The following is a 23,159-nucleotide window of genomic DNA, read 5'->3' as shown; positions in this document are numbered from 1 at the left end:
ATATTTTACTTGATTAATTTTCTCTGACTGGAGGTGATTAGGAAACACATTTTTTCTGAGTGATTCGTATGTTAGACGATGTACATGGTTACATGGTTACAGGGCTTGTTCTGCATTAGGCTGATATGATAATCGGATGTGTCAGTTGTGGCTTTGGCTTTCTGCAGTCTCTACCCACAGATCAGCGAAGTCCACTGTCATTGGCGCCTGGAAGTAAATTTCCCATCCTCTGTGGCTTACATGAAAAATACTGAAACTGCACGGTACCACTTATGTAAATCAGATATTTTCCCAGGCCTGTTGTGTGGCTGAACATGATTTTTTTTAAATATATATTATTATTATGCAGTGTTGGTCAGTGACACAGCTTATGAAAGCCAAGTCATGATGATGACATGCCATTTATTTTCCTCTGTGGTGGAAAGTGAGGTCAGTCACTTTATGCAACAAGCTTTATTTTTTTTCCTGAGTCAGCAGAAGTGAAGTTGGACATATTTCGGAAAAACACGAGAGAAGAACTTCACATGTTTGATCCCACAGAGATTCAAGTGAAACGCATGTCCCTGTGAGCCTAACACAGCTTCATCCATTATATAACATATTCTAATGCCATGTGCATTTGTAGTGTTCAACAGCTCCCGTTCTTCTGTGTTTTCCTTGCAGATCTAACAGAAAAGTAACCTTCCTTATGGATTTTTTCAGTGTGTATTTCATATAAAATAGTTTGCACACAGCAGTAGGAGTTTCATTGGACCAATCACAGAAGGAAGGAGTCTTGCTAGCCTTGCAAAAAGTTGATGTCAGAGTTAAAAGGACGTACATGTGTTTCTGATAGAACCAAGCCAGTTATTGATGTTTTTGGAAACGGGCACATTTTTCCACATTTTCTGTGAGCTTCATGTTGCACCAATTACTGCTCATTTCTTCATCCACAAATAAATGCCCAATGTTCTAATTCAGCAGCCTGCCACACAAACATTTGAATTTGTGATGTCTCTTAGTGTCTTAATACTTTGATTGGATCTTTTTCTCTTGATTTATATCTGAGAATAAGATATCTCTCTGGTATTCTTCCCTTTATCATTTAACTAAGCGTAAAGCTCCTCTTCTGCGCTGAGCCTTTGTATGCTGGCTCGAATGTTGACCTTGGCACTTTGACAAGCACACGTTGAGCGTGTGGCCTCGTGGCTGCATCACGCCTCTTGTTCTGCCTCCATAATGGAATTACGAGCACCAAGCAAAAAAAAAAAAAAAAAAACGACTTAGTCAGCAGTTCCGGAGCCAAGCAGCTTTATTCTGCCATTTAGGCGAGTCCTGGGGTTTTGGTTCGCGGGCTGCTGAACGCTCCCGGCCAGCATGCGCACACACAGACACTCAGTCGCTCAGAAACACTCAATCGTGGAATTTCCTGCTGCTCTCCCAGGAACGGAGCACTGGGAGCCCATTTGATGGGATTTGCTTGGCTTTACTCAGCAAACTTCTGTTTTGGGAAACACTTCGGGGGTCGGAGGATAAAGGGGGGGCTGTACACTTGACAGATGTTAAGGGCTCATGAGGAACATTTGTGTTATGGGCTTTATGATTTCATTATTTAAACTTCATTGATCCTCTTCATTTGGCATTAAAACCCTCTACTAATAACCACCAAATGAATCAATACATTTCAAATGAAAATGGCCATGTTGGCAGTGTGAACATGACATAGTCTCTTACTTTACTTTCTGGTTATCTGACAATCCTGTTTCTTTGTGTGCTCAGGGGTTTCCTGGTGGTTTTGGAGAGAGGGGACCTCCTGGCCCTGATGGAAACCCAGTAAGTGAAATGGCATACTTAAAAACGGACTATTTACTCCAACAGTTATATTTACTCCCTTTATTCCTGTTTTACTCTGAAGTCCACAACACTACACCTGGCTGAGATTTCACAAGATTTCTTACAAATAGGGCTTAAGGATTGTGTTACAAGAACTTACAAATTGACTTATGAAGGCAGATGTGCATTCACTAAAATTCCCTAAAAAGTGAGAAATCCTTTGCAGTATAATTTACGTTGTTTTTCACACAAGAATATGAAAAGGGTCATACAAGGCCATCCAAATAAATATAAAAGCATCTGTGTGGATGTGTCAGAAATGTAATAATATGGACACCACAATCAGAAGACATATAAAAGGTGATACTAAACTGAAACAGTTTGTAACACAAAAGTAGCATTAGGGATAAAGATGCAAGTGGTCAAGACAATTACAAATATTGATACTCACGTCATTGTTTTTTCCACCCAGTTCGAAAAGTAAATAATTTATGAAAAATTTCACTCTCCTTACTGCTAATACTATGTTGAAATGACTAACTGACCATAAGACAAATCCATGCAGTCATTCAGTATATTCCGCTGACCCTCGCTGCTCCTGGTTGACAAGGTCAGTTTGAGATTATGATTGGCTGACCTCTGAGGGCCTCCTTCAGGCCTCATTGCCTCACTTCCTCTGCCTCTAGGGAGAAGAGGGAGGATGTTCCATCCAAATTTAATCCACTTCTATTCATAGACTAAAGGAGGAAGCAACAGGGAGGCCACACAGCGATCTGTGTTTCATCCATCCCTCCATCGAACTCGTAGCTTGGAGACGATGAAGCCATGGCATGTGCTTGCAGGGTGGATCATTCAGAAAACAAGCTTTTCTCTGTATCTACTGCCAAGTGCTCAGTCACTCCGCTCAATTGAATGGAGACACATTTTGCTCAGGCGATTAGTGGAGCAAAACATGATTAGCGATTAGTTGAACAAAACACTTGTAAACAAACAAAACCGTTTGCTTTGATGCAACTCCACACCTCTGTCTGATTGTGCTATTGCTACACATTTTGTTTATGTCTTATTTATTTGTCCTCTTAGGGTGAACTGGGAGCTCCTGGCCCATGTGGAGTCCCAGGTCTTATTGTGAGTGTTGGATCTTTCTCATTTTGGTTCCTTTTGTTTTTATGTATCGCTCTCTCTACCCCTTTAAATCCCACTTTTGTCTTCTCGTCCTCCTGGAAATCAGACCAATGTTTCAAAAAGTGCTTTATAAAAGAAAGTCTGAATCCTTACTGGGCTCCTCTTTCAGCTCAAAAAGTTTGTTGAGTGTCGTGAGCTCTAGAAACTTCAATATTTTGTCATGCTGTCAGAAGCACTGAGTATCAAAAACTCTTAAATGCCTGGAGCTTGCATTAGATGTAATGTCTTAGTAATTTCATGTTCTGTAAGTTCTTCATTAGCATCTTAATCTTATTGGTTTTTAAAGTTTATGTTTGGTAATGGCAATTTAACATTTTTCAGATGTAGTTAACTGTTTTATACAGTGTAAAAATATGCATAGATGTAAATAAATAAAGCCATAAAGAAATATCTTGATACAGTTATGCAAATATGTTAAATAACACTCTGCCCTAATTACGGGTAATAACAGCAGCTTTGAGACAAAATACAGCCATAGGCAAACCAGAATACATTTCAAAATGTGATTATCATTCCAGCTTTTTGGAGGTTTGTCTGGACATTTAGCTTTCTCAGAAGTATCTGTGTGTCGTTTGCAGGGAGACATGGGCCCTGCTGGCGTTATTGGCTTACCAGGACCACCAGGGCTCAAGGTAAATGATGCGTTCAGTCTCTGTCTAGGTTTCATATGATTACAATACAAACAGGCTGCATTTGAATGTCTTTCTGCCCATTATGAGTCCATTATGTGGTTGATATAAGTATTCAGTTATTCCACCGCGTCTTACAATAAGACTGCTGATTAATCAATTTAAAATATCTTTTTTTCTGTTTTTTTTTTTTTTTAAATCATCTTGTTCCAAGGGAGTATCTGGTAACCAAGGGGAGCCAGGACTGAAAGGTGATAAGGTGATCTGCATATGTCTTTATCAGACTACTACCCTTGCCTTTACACAAATACAAGACTGTTAAAGGCGACAAACTGTTACTCGAGAGAAGGCAAACAAAGCACATGCCTTGTGTCACCCTGCACCGCTGTAACTCGCATTGATTAGATAATAATTACCAACATTTTGATAATTTTTCCTATTATTTTTGTGTGTTTTCGCAGGGGGATGTTGGCTTACCAGGAGAGCCAGGGCCTTGTGGGTTCCAAGGTGATAAGGTAGGAATGTGTTTGTCTTTAAGTCATTCATGAATAATAAGACTGGTAGTGCTAAGCCTGGATTCTCATGTCTGCATGTTAAAGTGTTATCCAGAAAGACACTAATTGCTTCTGGTGATAAGCCAAGTCTCTCCCATTGCATCTCTGTGAACATCTGTGTGTTTGCATTGTGTTTAAAAGAATGCACCTTGTTCTGCTCCTTATGAGTGTCACCCATTTACCATTTGTTATAATTATTCTACTTGTCCCTGTATGTTTACATTTTGTTGTCGACTTTTTCACTGAGCTGACATCTTTGTTTCAGGGTATCCGTGGCCCACCTGGGTTGCAAGGTCCTCTTGGAACACCTGGACCACAGGTAGTTCCAATCCCCCATTCAAGCTTTGAACCAACTAAAAAAAAAAAAGATTTAAATAAACTAGTAGAAAGTATGTAGATGACAGGTTCTGTCATGGATATTCCACTCAAGCATGAAGGTTTATCTTTCCCATTTAATGCAACATGACAGACTCTGAATGTGCTGTAGGTAATACCCAGCAGGAACATGTTGATTTGTGTGATATGGCTATTGCACAGTTGGAATCTTCTTTGATCTGTTTGCTCACTAAGCAGTGATTAATGAGGTCACATTTTATCTCTGAGATGCAGAGTGTTTCCTCATTATACTCCCCCCCCCCCCCCCCCCCCCCCGCCTCACTTCTTGTATATTCTGAGTATGTGAAATATTATACAGAGATTCTTTCTGAGTGATCCATGATTGATATATTACGTGTTGTCTAACCAATAGGGGTCAAGAGTGGAGCTTAATTAAAATTTGGTTGAAAGCTGTTTTGTGTGCGTTCTGCTGGAAATGTATAAAATGCTTGGACTCCAGAGGAAAATGGATGCAAATTTTCAAATGTATACATCAGTAAGCATCAGGGAAACACATACATGAAGGGAAATTCTGGTCAATGCAATGTATGCTAATCAAGCTCTGACACAAACAATCCCCTTTAAAGAGCAAGATACCAGAAACCTCACAGTGCAGATACTGCTTTAGCTTTGAAACTGATCCACCAAAGTTGGCACAAGTGCCGCTTGAGTTGTCCGAAATAATTCCCATGCCCTTTGATCTGATTTAAGATTGGTACTGGAAATGCCTACTTTCATTTTGTTGCTTGAGCTGCTGCTTGTTTTGACAGATTATTTTCCTGCCCTTACTCCTGTCACATTCAGTATCTTACCTCCACAGCAGTTGGTTGATTTGGTAAAGTGAAGGCTGCAACTTAAAAAAAAAAGACAGTGCCCTGCTATCCGAGAGAAGATGCACAAAGTAGATTGAATCAAATAAATGTTATAACCTGATGTTTTAAGACTGTCTAATGACATTGAGATCATTTGTGACATTTCTTAGGGCAAACCAGGTGAAAAGGGTCCTGATGGTATACCTGGCCCTCCTGGCCTAGAGGTAAGACAGAATCAGTTTACTTACATATATTTTTTTAAAGCCTGGACGGGGATGTTGTTACACAACGTAATATGATTACTGTACTGTGTGCATGAAGTATGCTACAGTGTGCTGATGTGGTTCCTTTTCTCACAGGGCTTCCCAGGAGACATTGGCCCACCAGGACAAAATGGCCCTGAAGGACCAAAGGTTAATAGAGTGACTAAAAGCTTAGAAATACATCGAAAGTGAATCAAAAATGAATTCAAAGTTCACATTTAGTTTTTCATCCACAGGGAAAGCAAGGGACAAGAGGTCTGCCAGGTCCAAGAGGAATGCTTGGACTTCAGGTGGAGTGAAATGCATTTTGAATAACAATAAAAAATAGAAAGCAGCCTGTCTTTACCTGACCTTATGTGAACATTTCTTTGTCAGGGTGATGAGGGACCAGTTGGGCCAGCTGCACTCTCTGGACTCGAGGTGAGTGCTGATTGGATGAGCCCTTTAACTCAAGAGCAGTTAGAAAATACAACAACACCGTTATCTTTTCCACACACACACACACACACACACACCACAATACTTACTACACTCCATCGCTAGCCACCCGTCTCTGCCTAAATGACGGCTTGGATCAATCATTACGGCTGCTCCTTGGCCGTCTTATGTCTTATGTCTATTGTTTTAAAGCTGTTTTCAGAGACTTCCTATGGGACACTATGTTCACGCTTTACCAGAATGGTCAGCAAATTGCTATTCTCTTCTAACAATAAAAAAACACAAAGAAAAGTATATGTCTTTAAATGTCAAGCAAAAATGTTTACTTGTATCAAGTTTTGAGATAAATGTACAGGAAAATAATCATTTAAATCACAATCCAGGCAATATCTCTCCCGGAGGTCAAAAGTGCAGTTAAGTTGGGATCGAGGAACACTGAAATAGTTCACAGTCCCTTTTGTTTTAGTTTTTTTAACCTCTCCACTCTACGTAGATTTATACTCTGAACATAGAACATAGAGGATAAAGAGGCTTTGCAAGACAAATGGGTTACTTAATAAGATGCAAACAGGATGACTTTGAACTTTTCAACACCGTAAATTAAAGTCAACAGAGCAAAAACAAACAAGAAGAATTGTTTGTTTGGAGTCATCCAAAGCTAAACAATACATAAGAACTCCACTGAAACTCTATTTTTGCTATAGTTGACTCAAGTCTGCCATCTCCCAAAAGTGCAACTCACAAGTGATAGCTGAAAAACAAACATAAATGACCCAATGACTTGTGAGAGTAATAAGAAGCCTTTGATGCTGCAAACAGCTCTCTGTTTTATGGATCATTAAGTTTCTTAAAGGGATGTTTTTGTTTTGGCATCAGTGGCTGTTTTGTTTTGTTCCTCCGCTTCTCGTGGGACGACAGGCTCACAGACTGTACCTTTCACAGGAGTTTTTTGTTTGTTGTGTACAGCTGCGGTGCTCTTCTCTGTGTCATTTTCGCTTTCTGTTCAGGGCAGACCTGGGAGGCAGGGATTCCCTGGACTGACAGGCCCAGATGGACTCAAGGTCAGACCTAATAGTCACATATTTTACACAGAAACACTGTCATCCTTAAATGAACATTCTCTCTCTGGCTTTTTTTTATGATAATGTATCATCTGAATAAGTGTAAATTAGATGTTAATTCTCCCTTACCACAGGGGAACCTGTCTCCGAGCACATTTCAGCTGAATCAAACTAAAAATGAAAGGCATGAATAAGTTTGTGATATGCTAATTGTCTGCATTGCTGTAGGGCGAGACCGGGATAACTGGCGAGGTCGGAAAGCTTGGCGAGAGGGTAAAGACTTTCCTCCCTCTCTCTGCTGTTTGATGCTCAGTATGTGTCTCTGTGTGTGTCTATTTTGTTGGAGTCCCAAACGCTGTGCAGCCTAGTATGAGAAAGCTAACTTCAATTGAGTTAAAAAAAAAAAAAAGAGACAGTTAAGACAGCTTGTTTTCTCTTCTTCAGGGGATGCCTGGTTTTGTCGGGCCTGTCGGAGAATCGGGCATCGCCGGAGAAAAGGTTAGTAAGGTCTCAATTTGCCAAACTTTATAAGCATCACAGTGTATTGTTGTTGTTAAGTGTCCAATTTTAGAAATAGCTCTTTGTTGACGTAGCGTGGGATAGAAGCTGAATTCATGTGTCAAATACAGATGATTTGATAACATACTAGTGTTTAAGTCAATTACCAAACAAAAGTGTCAAACCTTTGCTTGTACCAGCCACTCACTACTCACTGCATTTCTCTGTGTTGTGTTAATGTTAAGAAAATATCTTTGAGTTTTGGACTACTGGCAAGACAGAACCATTTTTACATTTTCTAAATCAATGCTTGATTATCAATTTTGGAAATGAATTAAAAAAAAGATTTAGGTGCAGCTTTACCTGTTATGTTTCTCCTAATAAAAGCTTGTGTTTCTTTAGGGGGATCGAGGGAAAACTGGCATTCCTGGGCCGCCAGGTGAACCGGGGCCGATGGTAAGGAGTAAGTCTGGACCCTGTCTCTCATACCAGGGGGGCTCAATTCTGTATGCATAAAGGAAGGGTATGTGATATGGATAGAGAGAGTGATTTGAGAATATAAGCCCATTAAGTTTTGTCAGAAATCTGAAGACTAATTAATGTTTTCTTTGGGTAAATCACATTGAAATCATATGAGTTATGTTGTATCAATCAGGGTCACACTGGAATACCTGGAGAGTCGGGGCCACCTGGACCACAAGGGATCCCAGTGAGTACTTGAATCATTAACAAAGCTTTATGTGCACTAAATGTGAACAGGGGACAAAATTGACCTGATGTCCACTTAACTGGGCCCAATGTGAGACTCAAATACTATGCTGAAGAGCTTCATCCGTCTGTTAAAGGCCACATTTGTGTTGCCTTTCTATCCATAACAATCAGAACCGTTTGTCATTGTAGCTAAGTGAGAAATGAATCGTCTGAAGTACAGCCGAAACAACCTTTTTAACTTGTTTGAATTTGAACTGAAACTAAAATATTTTATTAACTTAATATGTCAGCCCAATATATGTAAAGGCACTAAAATAATTTAGCATGTTATGATGAAAATATAATGCCAAAAAAACTTGATCTTCTGAGTTTTTTTTAAATGGTTGGTTTGAAAGTAAACTTAAGTCAAGGCAGTCTTGTCTATTTTTATGCTAATGCTTCTAATTTTTATCAAATTAAGTTGAGGCAACTGTGACATAGTCTTGTTTGTTTCAGTCATTCTCAAAGATTTTTTTTCATACACATTCAGGGGCCTCCTGGTTCACGGGGATCCATCGGCATCAGAGGCCCCAAAGGTATAAGGGTGAGTAACTGAGATCTGCGTCATCCATTAAAGAACATGTAACCATTGTTACCAATGGAAATGACACACCAGTTCAATTAAGAGTTTGGTCTATTATTTTTGTTGAATCTTAAATATCAAGACATGCTCCACAGAGTATTTCAATGTGTCTAATATTTTGCCAAAAACAACCAGAACGTAAGACTTTCCCATCAGCCTCAGCAGTTCTTTGTGTTTACTACTTTACTACTTTAACAAATGTTAGCCTGCTAGTATTCTAAACTAATTAACATCCTAAACATATACCGACCATGAGCATGACAACATTTTATTGTGATTTTTTAAAATATAATTTTATCATTAAGCTGAAGCCTCACTGTGGGGCTGTATACTTTTACGTTAATCTGATGGAGTAAACATGAGTAGTTAACCTGAGCAGTGATGGTCACCTTCACTTAGCAGACCATGAAAGAGACCAGAGAAACGCACATCTCTCAGAACACATCCTACCATCCACAGATTAAAAAAAGAAAAACCTTTAAGGAGTGCAGCACAAAAACTCCATGCTCCACTCCAGCCTGTTGCTCCACTCAAACGCAACAGGCTGAATCTGTATCTATAATAGTAAAGTATATGAATTCTAACATGCTAATCAGATATGCAACACATCTTTCTACATGATGTTAAACATGGTAATATGTGTCTGCTGCTTTGTCTGACGTGAAGTCTGAATAATTTTCCTTAAATGGGTTTCTACTTTGGGAAAATAGCCTTTGGTTGCACAGCAGGATCATTGGACTGCATGAATAATTGATCTAACATGAATAAATGGTATAATTAAGGCTTTTAATTCTGTGGATCTATTTAACATGGCTCCCTTGATATCGCGAGCAGTCACAGACGAAAATTTTTAATAACTATAATAGCAGAAAATTGCATCAAAGATTTGAAAATAGAATTAAGTCCAGAATGATTAAACACCACTCTCCCCTATTCTAACATCTGATGTTATTCCCAGTCAATAAGTATTGAAAAACAGTAACATCCTTTTCCATATGCCCAATATTATTTATTTAAAAATCTTAAATTACCAAAAAAGGATGTCAATAGCTATTTTATTAATAACAAATGTTTTCTGGGTATATTCCTTAAATAAATATGTGTGTGTAGCACACTAAATTAATTATAGAAATTGGAGACAAATGGTTGTGTGTGCTCTACTGTCTTGTTATAAATTTTAAACTTTACTTATTGAGGCTGTAGTCATGTTCCAGTCATATTTCAGCATTATCCCACCCTGACATTCATTTAGTTTAAAAGCTTCTTTGCCCCCCATCCAAAAGCGAATCCACGTAATCAAAGCCACATTTCAATCTTAAAAATTAAGCATTTCTTCCATTTGGGAGCAAGACATTACCATCATTTCATTGTCGAGTTTTTCCAAAGCTTTCCTAAGTAAAAAGCCCTCAAAGAGGTGCAGTTAAAAGGAAGCCTCAAGCTAATGTTCCTGTTTGGATTGAATGGATCTGAATAATGATTATCAATGAAGGGTGGGATGGTGGTTACTGATAATTACTTTACTGCAAAACATGCCAAGTCATGTCAGACTCATACAACTGATATTTGATGAACAAATGGATGAAAACCAATGAACTGAGAAAGCTTCAGAATTCTCCATACATTTTCAGCAGTCATTTTTACCTTAAATACACATTTCCTTAAAGAGACAATAGCTTACTTTAATGCATTAGAGGTTTTTATTGAAGCGTTTGTCTCTGTATTATTTTTTACTCTATTTGGGTCTCCTTTGTACAATATTCTTTCATGGACAACTAGTACAGTCAACCCTTCAATATTTAATGACAGTGAAAAGTTTGGTTCCATTTTAATGGTAAGAATGAATCATCTGCAGGATTTGTGACCTTTTCTCAAAGCTTCTTTACAATAACCCCAGTGTGCAGGCGGCACCACTGTGTGCGATCGCAGAAACATGGGGACAAAGTCTACCCTGTGTGGATTGGGCATCCTTCAAAGCTAATTTGTAGATGCCAAGTATTTGCAAAATAGCCACCATCTTTGATGATGTCCCTCCAATGTAGGCCAAGCCACATATTCCAATCAAACCCAGAGAACTGCCTCCCAGGCTGAGTGTAATAGGGTGGACAAAAATGGAGATGAATTGGCCTAATTTATTGACGTGACGATGTCAAACATCATGCGTCTCAGGCCTGTTTGAGGCCAATTTTTCCACAGATATTCATCAGTAACAACTTTTGTTTGAATAGGGTCCGTGGGGTCCTGATGGCCCAGTTGGAGAGAAAGGATCCGCTGGAGTAAAGGTAAGCCAGTAAAGATTAATACATATTTTCAGAGTTTCTGATTCAAAGTATTTGGTTTCTTATCGATAGTACTTACCTGAAATGGCTATGAGCACTGTCTGGCTTTCAGCTTCTTAATTCTAAACCTGTCTCATGCAAAGTAAGGATGAACCAAATGGACCAAGTTTCTGTGGCAGAGGAAAAAGAAAATCAAGAGAACATTTGTGAGCTGCTTTGTTCGTCAGGCTGTAATTATAAGATATTTTTAACTTCTAAAGATTTTGTAGAGGACATTCTTTGTTAACTACAAATCTAACAGCAGAACGTTAAATCACAGACTACTTAAATATTGATGGTGCTGGTGGTGCTAGGCAGGCAGGAACATTTTAACTCCTGAGGATTTCAGAATGCTAAGTGGACTGAGTTGGATGTTTTCTTTTCAGGGCCTCGATGGTCCTCCAGGAAAATTGGGCCTCTTTGGGGAGATGGTAAGGGAAAAATTGTTCTTTAATGTCCCCTATTTGCAGAAAAAGTACATAAATAAACTACCACAAAAAGCAAAAAAGTCCAGAACAAGTTAAACGTCCAACATTTTGCTGTTTAAAAAGCAGATGGACTAAAAGTACAACAATTCTTGTTTTGGAGAAAATTTGCTTTGTGGGCATTCAAAATTGTAATGAACCAAAAATATTGATTATGTCCTGCGACATACAAGTGTTCGTAGCATCATTCTGGTTCGACCGAAAATAACATTTCACATCGCAATAATTATAATACATTTTCAGTGTTAAATCATATTCTAAGATAAGATAAGATAACAAGCAACTATTATAATCAACAACAACAACAAAAATAAGAACCTTTTCCCATTTGAAATGTTGTGGTGTAGAATTATGAAGTTTAAAAAATGGAACCACTGTAAGAATATATATATATTTTAAAACTTCTAAGCAATTTATCAAGGAACACACTGAAATTATTACCCTCAAAGACAAAAAGCTTCCATTTCCAATCCTTTAAATGTAATTAGCAGTTCTTCTCTACTTTATATCATTTAAATGAAAAATCTTGGTGACAATAAAGACACTCTTTCACACAACCTGTGATTAGCATTTTATGAAACAACAATTTTATGAAATATCAAGACCAAACAGTTTAAGGAACAGATAGATAATTAGAATAACCTTAAAGGGGTTATATGTAACTTTTTACATGTATAAATCATTTTTTATCGCCCATTAATAAGCAAACGGTTAACTGATGTGATGTTCACTGTCTATCTGTGTTGCCTGTATGAAATCTTTCTCCGAGTCTTATTTTCCGCGAAAGCTCCAGGAAGTGACATTTTTTGCACGTTCTCAACGTCCTCCTCACTCCGCTCCGCTTACAGAGATCAACAGCACAAACTCATCACACACTCTCGGTCTTCACCTGCACAGCCAGAGGCCGTCTTCCTCACACTTCTATCCGCCCTAAGAGCTCTCAAAGGCAGACAAACTCATCACACACTCCTGCTCTCAGCCAGTGCCTGCAGAGACTGTCGTTTGTAGGATGGAGAATGAATACAGACACACAGACTCCTTCACAGACTTTCACATGTGTATGACCACTCACCTCCTCTGTAAACATTATGCCGGTAAATATCCAGTGTTTCACGGCCGATGATGATGCTCGTTTGTGTTTGTACGAGAGGGAGAGCGAGCAACAGGTTACTGGTGCAGTTCGCCAACGGCCATGCGGTATCGCTACAAACGCAGTATTTTTGAAAGTTACATATAGCCCCTTTAACTTTCAATCCTAAATGTAATTAACAGTCAACTGATGTGTATAGTTATTTAGACTTTCTGTCTAGTCTGTCAAGGAATCTAAATAGGCATTCACCACCAAATACACCAACAACAATATTCCAAAAACAATTTTCGCCTTTTAGCATAAAACTTACTTTTCCATTTGTGTGATTTTACTGCAGGGAAAGCTTGGCGAGCCAGGTGAAGCTGGGCCTAAGGGATTTCCAGTAAGTGATTGTGCCTAACAGAGGCATCTTTTAGGGTCAGTCTTCATTTTTTGGGATGGACTCATTTCGGGGAGAAGTGTTGGATAGGAGCACATGTTTGTACCTGAATGCCTAAAGTGTATGTGTTACAACTGTGCTTTGTTATTGTCTAGGGCATCCAAGGACCCTCAGGGCCTCCAGGGGCCAAAGGAATAGCAGGAGAGCCTGTAAGTTTTTTGATTTACATGAATTTTGGATGCATACTTGAGAATAAACCCCACTATAAAAGACACTCTGTAATAATCATTTTTTTGGTCGATTTTTACTCCAGCCTGTTCAATTATGTGAAATTTTGGAAGTTGAAAAATATCTTTGAAAGAGTTAAGTCGGAAACCTCTAGTGTCTCATTATCTAAAATAACTTGTGGCTCTCCAGCACCCACTGGGCACCCTCCTTCTTGCCCTTGCATATAAACTCTAAATTTCCACTTTGACACCTTTTATTCAGTGCCTCCCAGAAACCCATATCATGGTTAAAAAGCCCTGAACAACCGAATCCTCTTTCTCGTGTCTGCCCTCGTCCCACAGACACAAACAGAGAAGAAGTGAGCCTGAGACAATTTGATTTACACCACCTCTCCTTTCCTAGAAAGGCAGCTTTATTGTCGCCTGAAAACAGCAAGCCTGGTTCCATCACTTGCAGAAGCTTTGGCTCAGGGTTTTGAAGGCTCTTAGCCCTGCAGATTAATTTATCTCCACAAATCCACACTTTCTGCCTGGTTCTTATTTCTTTTCACATTTTTCCTCCTTGACTGTCACTTTTAGAAGTGTTTGTCCAAGCTTTGAGAGTGCATTTACCCTTTTATTGATGCCTCTGCCTCCCCCCGCAGGGACCAGCAGGGCCACCAGGAACCATTGGACCACTAGGGGAGATGGGACCAATGGTGAGTTTGATCACACAGCTGGGGTTAGAACCCCAACAGATTTTTGTATTAGCACTGGATACTTAAGGCTATTATTGTTTTTCACAGGGGCCGACAGGGAAGGCTGGAGAGAGGGGACTGCCTGGTGAACGTGGAGAGAAGGTAAAGTTGACAATGGGCTATTGAGATTTTCATTGGTTCCTGAGATATTGGACAGGTAGATGGATGCTAATGTTTACACCAATGCTCTTAAAGGTGACAGATGGTCAATTTGAGCCTTTTTTAAGAACACAAATTATCTTTTTGGGAGACATCATTATCATGCAAAGTTGAATTTAATTCCATCAAACAAAAATCTAATGCCAGTTAATTACATATATATATATTTTTTTTTTATTATCCACATGAGGGCCAAATACTGTCATGTGACCTGTTGAACGGAGTGCAAGTGAGACACTCTCACAGTGTGTCTCACTTGCACTCCGTTCTGTTAACTTTGAGGTTTTCCTGCAGAGCTTAGCATTAGAGCAACAACTTCAGCCAACTAGAAGACTGGAGAAGATCATTTTAAATTGTCTGTTTTTTCTCCTGTGAGATTGCATGTAGGATTGAGCATTACTAAGATGAAGGGAAATAGCCCAGAGAGTGACCAGTAAGTACTGTTAACTAAGCTGGTAGACTAGCAAACTACCTGCTAAGATAGCTAGGCAGAGGCTAAAAAGTGAAATGTCATTATGATGGATAAAGCTAGTTCTGTTACAAACTGTTTTAACTTTTACATATTTAGACTGCCACAGTGCTTCTACACAACTAGAAACAGCCAATCAGAAATAATTGATTGTAAGATTGGTTCTGTTCACCGATGAAAATAATCAAGTTAAATTGATCTTTTTTTCCATGTTGTTTATGTGCTTGAAGATATGTTTTCTGTACTTAGAATGTTAATTTGCGTACCACGGATAAATGCTGAAAAGGCTAGTTTACACAAAGATACAACATATCTGAATGAAACACTTAAACCCTACAATGTTTCGTCTCATGACAGGGTCCTGTTGGTCTACCTGGCAATATCGGAGAGCAGGGTTTGATTGGCCAGAGAGTGAGCATCCCATGTTTTCCTTCTTTTATGACTTGAGTGATTTAAAATATGATGACTTATTTGGCAAACTACTAAAAAATACTCTAAATCAGTTTCAGAAGGTATCAATGTTTGGCCTTCTACACATGTGTTTTTGTTTCTGTTGATTTTAGTCATTGCAAAACCAAAATCGATTCAATCTATAATCTTGGTGCATTTCGTCTATCAGGGGGAGCCAGGCATTGATGGAGAGGCTGGAACAAGTGGACCTGATGGAGCCAAGGCAAGTAAAAAAGAAATAAAGGACACATTTTGATTGACATGATTGTCAGTAACTTAACTCAATAAACACTATGGATTTTTTTCCTGAAGCTTAGTGTCTGTGAACGCTCCTATTCACTGTCGCAGCTTCATGTTATTAGAGCATGCAGAGTATCGTGTGTCAGATATTGGCTGTTGTACAGTTGAAGCGGCATTGTTTTGACATTTAGTGAAAACAGACACGGGTTATTTTAAGAGCTCGTAAGTCTGGCAAGCACAGTGACAGGGAGAAAAAATGATTCAAAACACAAAAAGGCTGCCTATTCAGCAACGCTACTCTGCTCAAAGTATGGATGACAGACCCACAAACAGCTTCTGGCTCAGTGGAGGAGGTAAAATGTGAACTCACAGACGACTAGAATAGAGTCAACGTGAGAGTGTGTGGAGCTCTGTGCTGTACAGGACGTTTTCTGTTAGTCAGGAGAGTAAAACGCTCCGAGTGCCTCTTGGCCACCGTGAAGCTCCTGGATGGGAAGCAGCAGCTCAACAGGGATCTTGCAGTGTTAACTGCTTGGAGAATTTAAGGCAGTGGGTTGTCATGGTTCATTGTCTTACTGATTGGTTTAAATTATATCAGCTGCCTCCTACCAGTTGTCTGGAACAACATGAACATTAATTCTGATATGGTAGGAGTATCATGTGAGAACAAAAGCTTGTTGTTCTGTATCTGTAAAATGAGTTGCTTCAGTGAAGAGTCATTGTAATAAACATTCATTAGATTGAATTAGTCAGGCTTGTAAGAGCATGGAGACCAGAACAAAATGGGAAACAAACTGTTTTTGGATACAGGACTTGGAACACAGGAGAAGCTACTGAAAATGTAATGAGTTCAAAGCTTTGCTGGACAGTTTGTTGAGAGGGGCATGCTGGGAAAATGAGTCAAACAGGGCTGTGAAAGCGGTAGAGACAGTGCTGTTCTTTTGAATTTATCCAGGTCAGTTTGACATGTTAGCTGCTCACAGAACTGCTTGCCTGCTCTAAATGTTTGGTTTAACAACAGTTTTGTTGAGTAAAATTGCTTCAGTACTGAGGCCCATATGTGTCATCAAATGTACTGCTGAGCCTCGGACCACCATCAGGCATTAAGTGATGCTCTTGAACAACCTGTCAGGTCTCTGTGACATCCTATTTTCCATCTAACAAATATTTCCAAATTACAACCCGTTGTGTCTCCCTAGTAAATGCTTCGTGTCATTAGGTATAAACTACTGTATCTCTTTGTTTACATGCCAAAGAGGCCACTGTTTTAAGTGGCCTTACTTCAGAATGATGTGTTCAGACTTTTATGTAGAACAGGCTGGGGAGCTCAGATGTACCCTGTCTAGATTTTATGTCTCTGCAGTGTTATAGGATGTTTTAAGATTTTATTCATAACCTGCAACACTCCAAGAATCAGAGTCTGACTCAGTTTTGGGAGACTGCATTTATCAGTTCTTTCTGACTGTTTGACTGCCAAGCATCAAGAATAAGGGTGTCTAACATTTTATTGTACAGCTTTTTAAGGCCTTGTTATTACATTTTTGAAGACATTTGATAATTTGATAAAGTGCAATGTCAAGTAGAGGATAAATAGCGCGGACATAACTTCGATTTTTTGTAATTTCTGAAAACATTTTCTTATTTTTACTCTTCTTCTCAGGGAGAAAAGGGGGAACCTGGTCCAGAGGGTGCTATAGGAGACAGGGGGGAAATTGGTCTGAAAGGAAAGGAAGGACCTGTTGGTCCTCCTGGTCTGCTCGGTGTAAGGGTGAGTGTCTTCCATTCAGTTCCCAAAAAGCACAGCTCTTCTTACTCGCTTATATCCCTGTTCGATTTTCTTTCACCAGGGTCAGGAGGGGAAACCTGGTAAAATTGGTGAGAGAGGAAAACTCGGAGAAAAGGTTTGTCAGTTCACTTACTTGCTTGCAGCTAAAAAAACACTTTTGATTTAGGAATGTGTCTACTCATTGTGCAAATGGTGGAATTGTTCTCTGGTGTGTCAGTAAACAAGCTGTATGGCAAATAACCTCCTAAAGGATGACGGTCAGAGTGCAGTCAAATAGACTTTCAGTATTAAATCTTTAAAATGTAAAAATGTGCTGACAATTCTTCATGGAAGTTTGTGTACTCAGTGAGTACTTGTTCATTTACTGCCTCTCTCCAGGGGAGCAAGGGTCACCAAGGACACCTTGGTGAGATTGGCCCAGTGGGTGAGCAGGCGGAGATCGGGTTTGTCGGGCAGAAGGGAGCAAGAGGAACTATCGGGCCAGTGGTGAGACATCCAAAAATGTTTAGATGGACGTTTTTTGTTGTTTGTGGGTGTGTGCTGAACACTGTATTTATATTTCCCCAGGGTGCTCCAGGCAGAATGGGCCAACAAGGTGAACCAGGCATATCAGGTTATGAGGTACGCAGTGATGGAAAAAAAATATTTAGTTGTAGTTTTTGTAAGTGAGGGACATACAGCAATTTAAGTAGTGACTACTAACATCTTTAGGTCTGGAGAATAAAGAGTTTTAGGAAGCCCTCTCTGTCTTTTGAACTGTAATATATTGTATGAAAATCAAAAACTTTGGTGGTTTAGGTAAATACAAGTAGGCTGTCTCGGTGATATGAATGTTCCAAGATGAAAATGTGAAGAGGAAAAATGGAAGCGATTCAATAAATCCATCCATAATTAAATCATCTTCTTACCCTCACACTGACTCTGGATGACAAAAAGAATACGTTTGGAAGGTATTTAATATGGATCTATTTTCCATATGCAACATTATTGGAAGACAATATCTTCTTCTGTATCCACTGTTGGATGTATCCTCGAGTAAGATTATTGTTTCAAGCAGCAGTTGGATGAAAATCACTCTTGTTTTAGCGAATAACTTAACTTTCTGTAGTTGTGTTTGCCAGGGTAATATGTAACATCTTATCTTTATAATTGCTGTTGTGGATAGAGGAAAAAGTACAACTTTAATTTATGTTTCTATTTAGTGCCGACCTGTAGAGGGCAGAATGTTGTCACCAAATAACGTTTTAGGATAGGGAGGTCATACAAGGAAAAATACGTTTCAGTTTCCTGTGAGTTATTTCTGCTCCCAGCCAGCTAACTAACCATGACAATGAAAATGACACCTACTGTTAGTCAGTGTTTCTGTATAAGATTAAACAACACACTGCTCATTTATTTTGGAAATAAAATGTTATTATTAGTTGGTGGATGTGTATGCACATATCAGAATCAAGGTAATGTTTGAGGTGAGACATTGATCATAAGAAAACAGTATAATCAATTTGCCGTCACATATATCTAGACTTGAATGATGAATCACAAAACTGCATGGCAGGGAAGACATAGCGATGATTAATGATGCTGTTGTAATTTCAGTGTTATCCTCTACTGCCACATGTGAATCAGTCTTACTCTTTACAAAATGAACATAATACATCACACATGTAATTAGAGTAAAGGAAGGGAGGTAACAGTTTTGAAATTAAACTCTTTCTCTTTGTCAAAGGGTCACATGGGACTGCAGGGACCTCTGGGACCAACGGGTCCAAAAGGTGAAAAGGTATAATCTAACAATTAAATCATGTCCCTTAGAGCTGTCTGCACTTTAGATTGCGTCTAACGAGCTCTGGTAACATGTAATGGCTGCAGTATTCAACAAACACTCACAAAGGCCATTGTCTTTGACTGCTCAGCCAGTTTTTCTGATGCATTGGACTTTAAGTTGTGTCTCTAATTAGTGCTTCGCCTGCCTGTCTTATTGTCGTCACAGTAATCTCTAAGTCATCACTGATTTGAACCCAGACTGGTCTAATTAACTCAGCGCTGTGAAATGTATATAATTACCCAAACACCTGGACTTTTCTGCTCATGATTTTGGGGGCATTAGCACTTTAATTTGTGTTTATTTGACAGTAGCAGCACACAGTGAAACACACCACAACAGAGTTTAGCGAGACCTTAATTTGCATGTTTTTGTCCCTAGGCAGGAGCCATCTGGATGTTGATATTTTCTATTTTCTCTTTGCCAATAAACTGAAACACTGTGTTTGCTCTCTAATTAAATCAGCATTATGCAATCACATGGGTTGTTGAAAATTGTATTATCATCAATTGGGAGAGTCAGGTAACTGGCATTAGCCTATGCTGCAGATAAATACAGCTCTATGTCACTGTTATATTAAAGCCTAATGCTTCAATATACATGCAAGTTCCTATTTGTTTGGCCCCTGACCATGACTAATCATTCTCATACTTTCAAATGCCTGTTGGGCACCTATTTTATTTATTTCATTTGACACATGCTGAGCACATGACTATTAGAATCGTACACACATCTGTGGTTATTGTTTAATGAATCCCATGAAGACCCTGAAACAGACATTGGTTCCATTTGTGTGGGTTCATTGAGGTTAATAGCGCATGTAATGATTTGCCCTTCGTATGAAGACAGCAGGATATGTTTCCATTGTTACACTCTTTTAAACAAAGCATGCATTGATTTTGCACAGACTTTTGGGTTTAAGTGAAATTCCATTGATTACCTTTGTTTGTCGGTTTCTGTATTGCTTGTTCAGGGTGAACAAGGAGACGACAGCAAGGCAGAAGGTCCTGCAGGCCCCCAAGGTGACAGAGTGAGTTTCTCTCATGTACCGGTTTGTCCTGTTGTTTATTAGCGGTCCTCTAGTTTGTTTAATTAATGTGTTGCCAATTAAACTAAGGGTCCTCCTGGTGACCGAGGAGAGAGAGGAGAGGCTGGTGACCCCGGGCACACTGTGAGTGAGCTGACTTATTCTCTGCTTTTGTTTTAAGGTAAACTGGATTTTGTATACTAAAAGAATCATTGTTTTTCAGGGTCAAATAGGAGTTGATGGAAAGAGAGGTGAAGCTGGTGCCCAAGGAAATCCTGTAAGTGTCTCATTTATATCAGCACCTGTGTCGGATCGGACTTAAAGCTGCTCGTTTGCACTTACTGTTTCCTCCTTTCTAGATCTTTGCTTGTTTTTTACTTACTCTCTGATGTACGCCGCTTTGGACAAAAGTGTCCGCTAAATGAATTGTTGAATATCTCTAAGATATACAAAGACTGTTTCAAATGGTTCAAAGCCAAACTGTGTAATCCAAATGTAACAGTGATGATTATTTTAGGGACATCCGGGACTAAAGGGACAAACAGGTTGGAAAGGATCCAAAGGAGACCAAGTAAGGACATAAATAACAGCTATGTGCTTGGTATTGACAAAACTTGATATGTGTGTGCATGTAGCCATGTCATAATTGTTGAACATGAACTCTTAATGCTTACAGGGTCGGAAAGGAAAATCAGGGGCAAGAGGAGAATCTGGGACCAAAGGACTACCAGTGAGTTGGACATGCTTTTTTATTTAAACATATAATCAGGCATAATTTCTAGTCAAGCATGTTCATATTACTATTTAAAACCAATGTTAGCTTTTAAATAAACGTTTGCGATTGTCTTTTCTTAGGGTCCAGAGGGTCCTCCTGGTCCACGGGGAGTTGTGGGCAGGGAGGGACTTGAGGGCCCGCTTGGCATGGATGGACTGCCTGGTAAAGATGGAAGTAAAGGAGTAAAGGTGAGGACAGTTTCTTTTGTGTCTCTCAAGTGAGTACGAATAAAACCAGGTCTGATTGATTATGAGAACTCTGTTCTGTGTTTAGGGGGAGCAAGGAGAAGACGGAGATGTGGGCTCTCCTGGCAAACCTGGCCTGCGGGGTACACCTGGTGTCATAGGACTTCCTGGAAGTCAAGGCTCCTTTGGGCCAAAGGTGAAAATGATGGGTGCACAATGGGTGTCATTTTTCTTCACTTTAGTTGATTGGATTCGGACTAAAAAGTATTGACTTTTATTCATGACACTCTTTAAACATACAGTTTATCACAATATGTCGTTTTTATTTGGACCAATATCAAGAGAGAATTGCCAATTAAGCTTCAATCTGTCTCTCTAAGCAGGGTAATGTGGCCTTTATATTCTGAGGTTGTATCTAATCGGAAAGGCCAAACTCTGCATTTCTCCAAAGACCTCCTAATCAATGCAAGCATCCTGGGAAGCCAACAATATAAAAAGAGTTGGCAACACTTTGATTTGCATTACCTTGCCAGTGATACATGAATTTTCCACGAGCATGATTTTCTGAAATACCGAGAGACTTTATTGTTGGCTTCATGTAATTGTCACTTCATGCCTATGGTTAGGAGACCATGTTCTGAACTTCTTTGGAATGTATCGCTGTTTAACATGCAAACAATGGCTCTACAGTATTTTGTAATTAGAATCTTAAAACTATTAAATAGATAAAAAAAGCACCAGCCCATCACTGTCCAGATCCCACTTCAGTCCCTGGTAGTGGTGCTTGTGCTCCATTAAATAAAAGTGCCTGTGTGCATTAGTGGGAAGCCAGTGAGGGATCACAAGCTGCTCTCCGCATTTCAGACTTTTTACTGGTTTATCTGGGTGAGTGTTCAGAGGTTACAAAAGGAAGTGGAAAAAAGGAAGACATACATGTAATAGATGTGTGTTTTTGTATTTTTTCAGGGTGAGAGGGGTCTATCAGGACAAACTGGTGCATCAGGAAAAAGGGGATCTGTTGGTGGGATGGGATTGCCAGGAAAACAAGGAGACTCTGGACCTAAAGGACAACCAGTGAGTGCGACCTGTCAAAGAAATATTACATTTGAATTCCATGATATTACAACTTTTGGTGACGGACTATACTTATCCTTAATTTGTGTATCAGGGGGACACTGGTGAGCAAGGATACCCAGGGGTGTTTGGTATGTTTGGACCAAAGGTAAGATCTCACATCATGCTTCAGTCAGTAGAGAAATGTTTGACCTCAAATCACTCAGACCTATAGACTTTTCCAGTCAAGATAGAGTGTTTGACCTGTATGTAGAGTTTGGTGGCATCTAAAGGGGAGGTTGCAGGTCTTAAAGCAAGTCCCTGTAGAGCCAGTGTTTGGTCTGTCTACTCTGGGCTGTTGTGGCAGACTCCATAGAAGAGGTCACACTCAGTCTGTGTTTGTAAAGCACTTTTTCTAAGTTAAAAACACAATTCCTATTTTCAGGTTATTATGTACGAATGAATATATATTTATGACTATGACACTTGTTCATCAAATAGAGCCCACTAACTCTACCACACTGGTCTTGTAAAGTTAGCCTTGTGATACGGCTGTGAGAAAGTAACATTACGGCAAAAGTAGTCTCTGGGTTCAACTCGCCTTTTTGCTCAGGTACTTTTTAGTACCTGTTCGATTGTGTGAAATTGTCTGGTGGTACATTATATAATATGGTGTTCAGTAAAAGTGGAAGTTTGAAGTTATTACTGTAACGTGCCTCAGGATGACATCTGCTACAACATAAGCCTGCTTTACTTCCAGCCCTGCTGTCTGGTAGATTATTGACAGCTGAAGAAACAGAAGCTCACTCCTTAATTTGAAACCCTGAGAGGGACGTTGGATATGTCACTACAGAAGGGGGTGAACAAGAGTGTGAAGCAGATGATCTTTGTGTTTGGTTTTAGTTATGTTTACAATTGCTTTACATCATTAACAATAAGTGAGATTAATTAGAATTAAGACCACCGATAAAAAAGCAGAATAAACTGTGTGAATATCAGA

General features: G+C 39.4%; 1 protein-coding gene across 1 annotated transcript in view; it reads left to right on the top strand.

The window, feature by feature from the left end:
• col27a1b (collagen, type XXVII, alpha 1b) overlaps positions 1 to 23,159 on the top strand; it is a 67,753-nt gene that overhangs the window by 36,920 nt on the left and 7,674 nt on the right. Inside the window, exons 13-50 of the mRNA XM_065948227.1 lie at positions 1,759 to 1,812; positions 2,896 to 2,940; positions 3,576 to 3,629; positions 3,841 to 3,885; positions 4,088 to 4,141; positions 4,446 to 4,499; positions 5,538 to 5,591; positions 5,727 to 5,780; positions 5,867 to 5,920; positions 6,006 to 6,050; positions 7,076 to 7,129; positions 7,358 to 7,402; positions 7,574 to 7,627; positions 8,030 to 8,083; positions 8,283 to 8,336; positions 8,868 to 8,921; positions 11,186 to 11,239; positions 11,662 to 11,706; positions 13,188 to 13,232; positions 13,385 to 13,438; positions 14,101 to 14,154; positions 14,242 to 14,295; positions 15,179 to 15,232; positions 15,441 to 15,494; positions 17,172 to 17,279; positions 17,359 to 17,412; positions 17,676 to 17,783; positions 17,865 to 17,918; positions 19,024 to 19,077; positions 20,093 to 20,149; positions 20,237 to 20,290; positions 20,370 to 20,423; positions 20,664 to 20,717; positions 20,823 to 20,876; positions 21,002 to 21,109; positions 21,195 to 21,302; positions 22,073 to 22,180; positions 22,275 to 22,328. Of these exons, the coding sequence (XP_065804299.1) occupies positions 1,759 to 1,812; positions 2,896 to 2,940; positions 3,576 to 3,629; positions 3,841 to 3,885; positions 4,088 to 4,141; positions 4,446 to 4,499; positions 5,538 to 5,591; positions 5,727 to 5,780; positions 5,867 to 5,920; positions 6,006 to 6,050; positions 7,076 to 7,129; positions 7,358 to 7,402; positions 7,574 to 7,627; positions 8,030 to 8,083; positions 8,283 to 8,336; positions 8,868 to 8,921; positions 11,186 to 11,239; positions 11,662 to 11,706; positions 13,188 to 13,232; positions 13,385 to 13,438; positions 14,101 to 14,154; positions 14,242 to 14,295; positions 15,179 to 15,232; positions 15,441 to 15,494; positions 17,172 to 17,279; positions 17,359 to 17,412; positions 17,676 to 17,783; positions 17,865 to 17,918; positions 19,024 to 19,077; positions 20,093 to 20,149; positions 20,237 to 20,290; positions 20,370 to 20,423; positions 20,664 to 20,717; positions 20,823 to 20,876; positions 21,002 to 21,109; positions 21,195 to 21,302; positions 22,073 to 22,180; positions 22,275 to 22,328 (2,271 nt within the window). The remainder of the gene's footprint in view (positions 1 to 1,758; positions 1,813 to 2,895; positions 2,941 to 3,575; positions 3,630 to 3,840; positions 3,886 to 4,087; positions 4,142 to 4,445; positions 4,500 to 5,537; positions 5,592 to 5,726; positions 5,781 to 5,866; positions 5,921 to 6,005; positions 6,051 to 7,075; positions 7,130 to 7,357; positions 7,403 to 7,573; positions 7,628 to 8,029; positions 8,084 to 8,282; positions 8,337 to 8,867; positions 8,922 to 11,185; positions 11,240 to 11,661; positions 11,707 to 13,187; positions 13,233 to 13,384; positions 13,439 to 14,100; positions 14,155 to 14,241; positions 14,296 to 15,178; positions 15,233 to 15,440; positions 15,495 to 17,171; positions 17,280 to 17,358; positions 17,413 to 17,675; positions 17,784 to 17,864; positions 17,919 to 19,023; positions 19,078 to 20,092; positions 20,150 to 20,236; positions 20,291 to 20,369; positions 20,424 to 20,663; positions 20,718 to 20,822; positions 20,877 to 21,001; positions 21,110 to 21,194; positions 21,303 to 22,072; positions 22,181 to 22,274; positions 22,329 to 23,159) is intronic.

This window comes from Labrus bergylta, chromosome 2 (assembly GCF_963930695.1).
Source record: "Labrus bergylta chromosome 2, fLabBer1.1, whole genome shotgun sequence".
In the NCBI taxonomy this organism is placed as follows: Eukaryota; Metazoa; Chordata; class Actinopteri; order Labriformes; family Labridae; genus Labrus; species Labrus bergylta.
The sequence above is the reverse complement of the archived record's forward strand: the minus strand, read 5'-3'. Positions and strand labels throughout refer to the sequence as shown.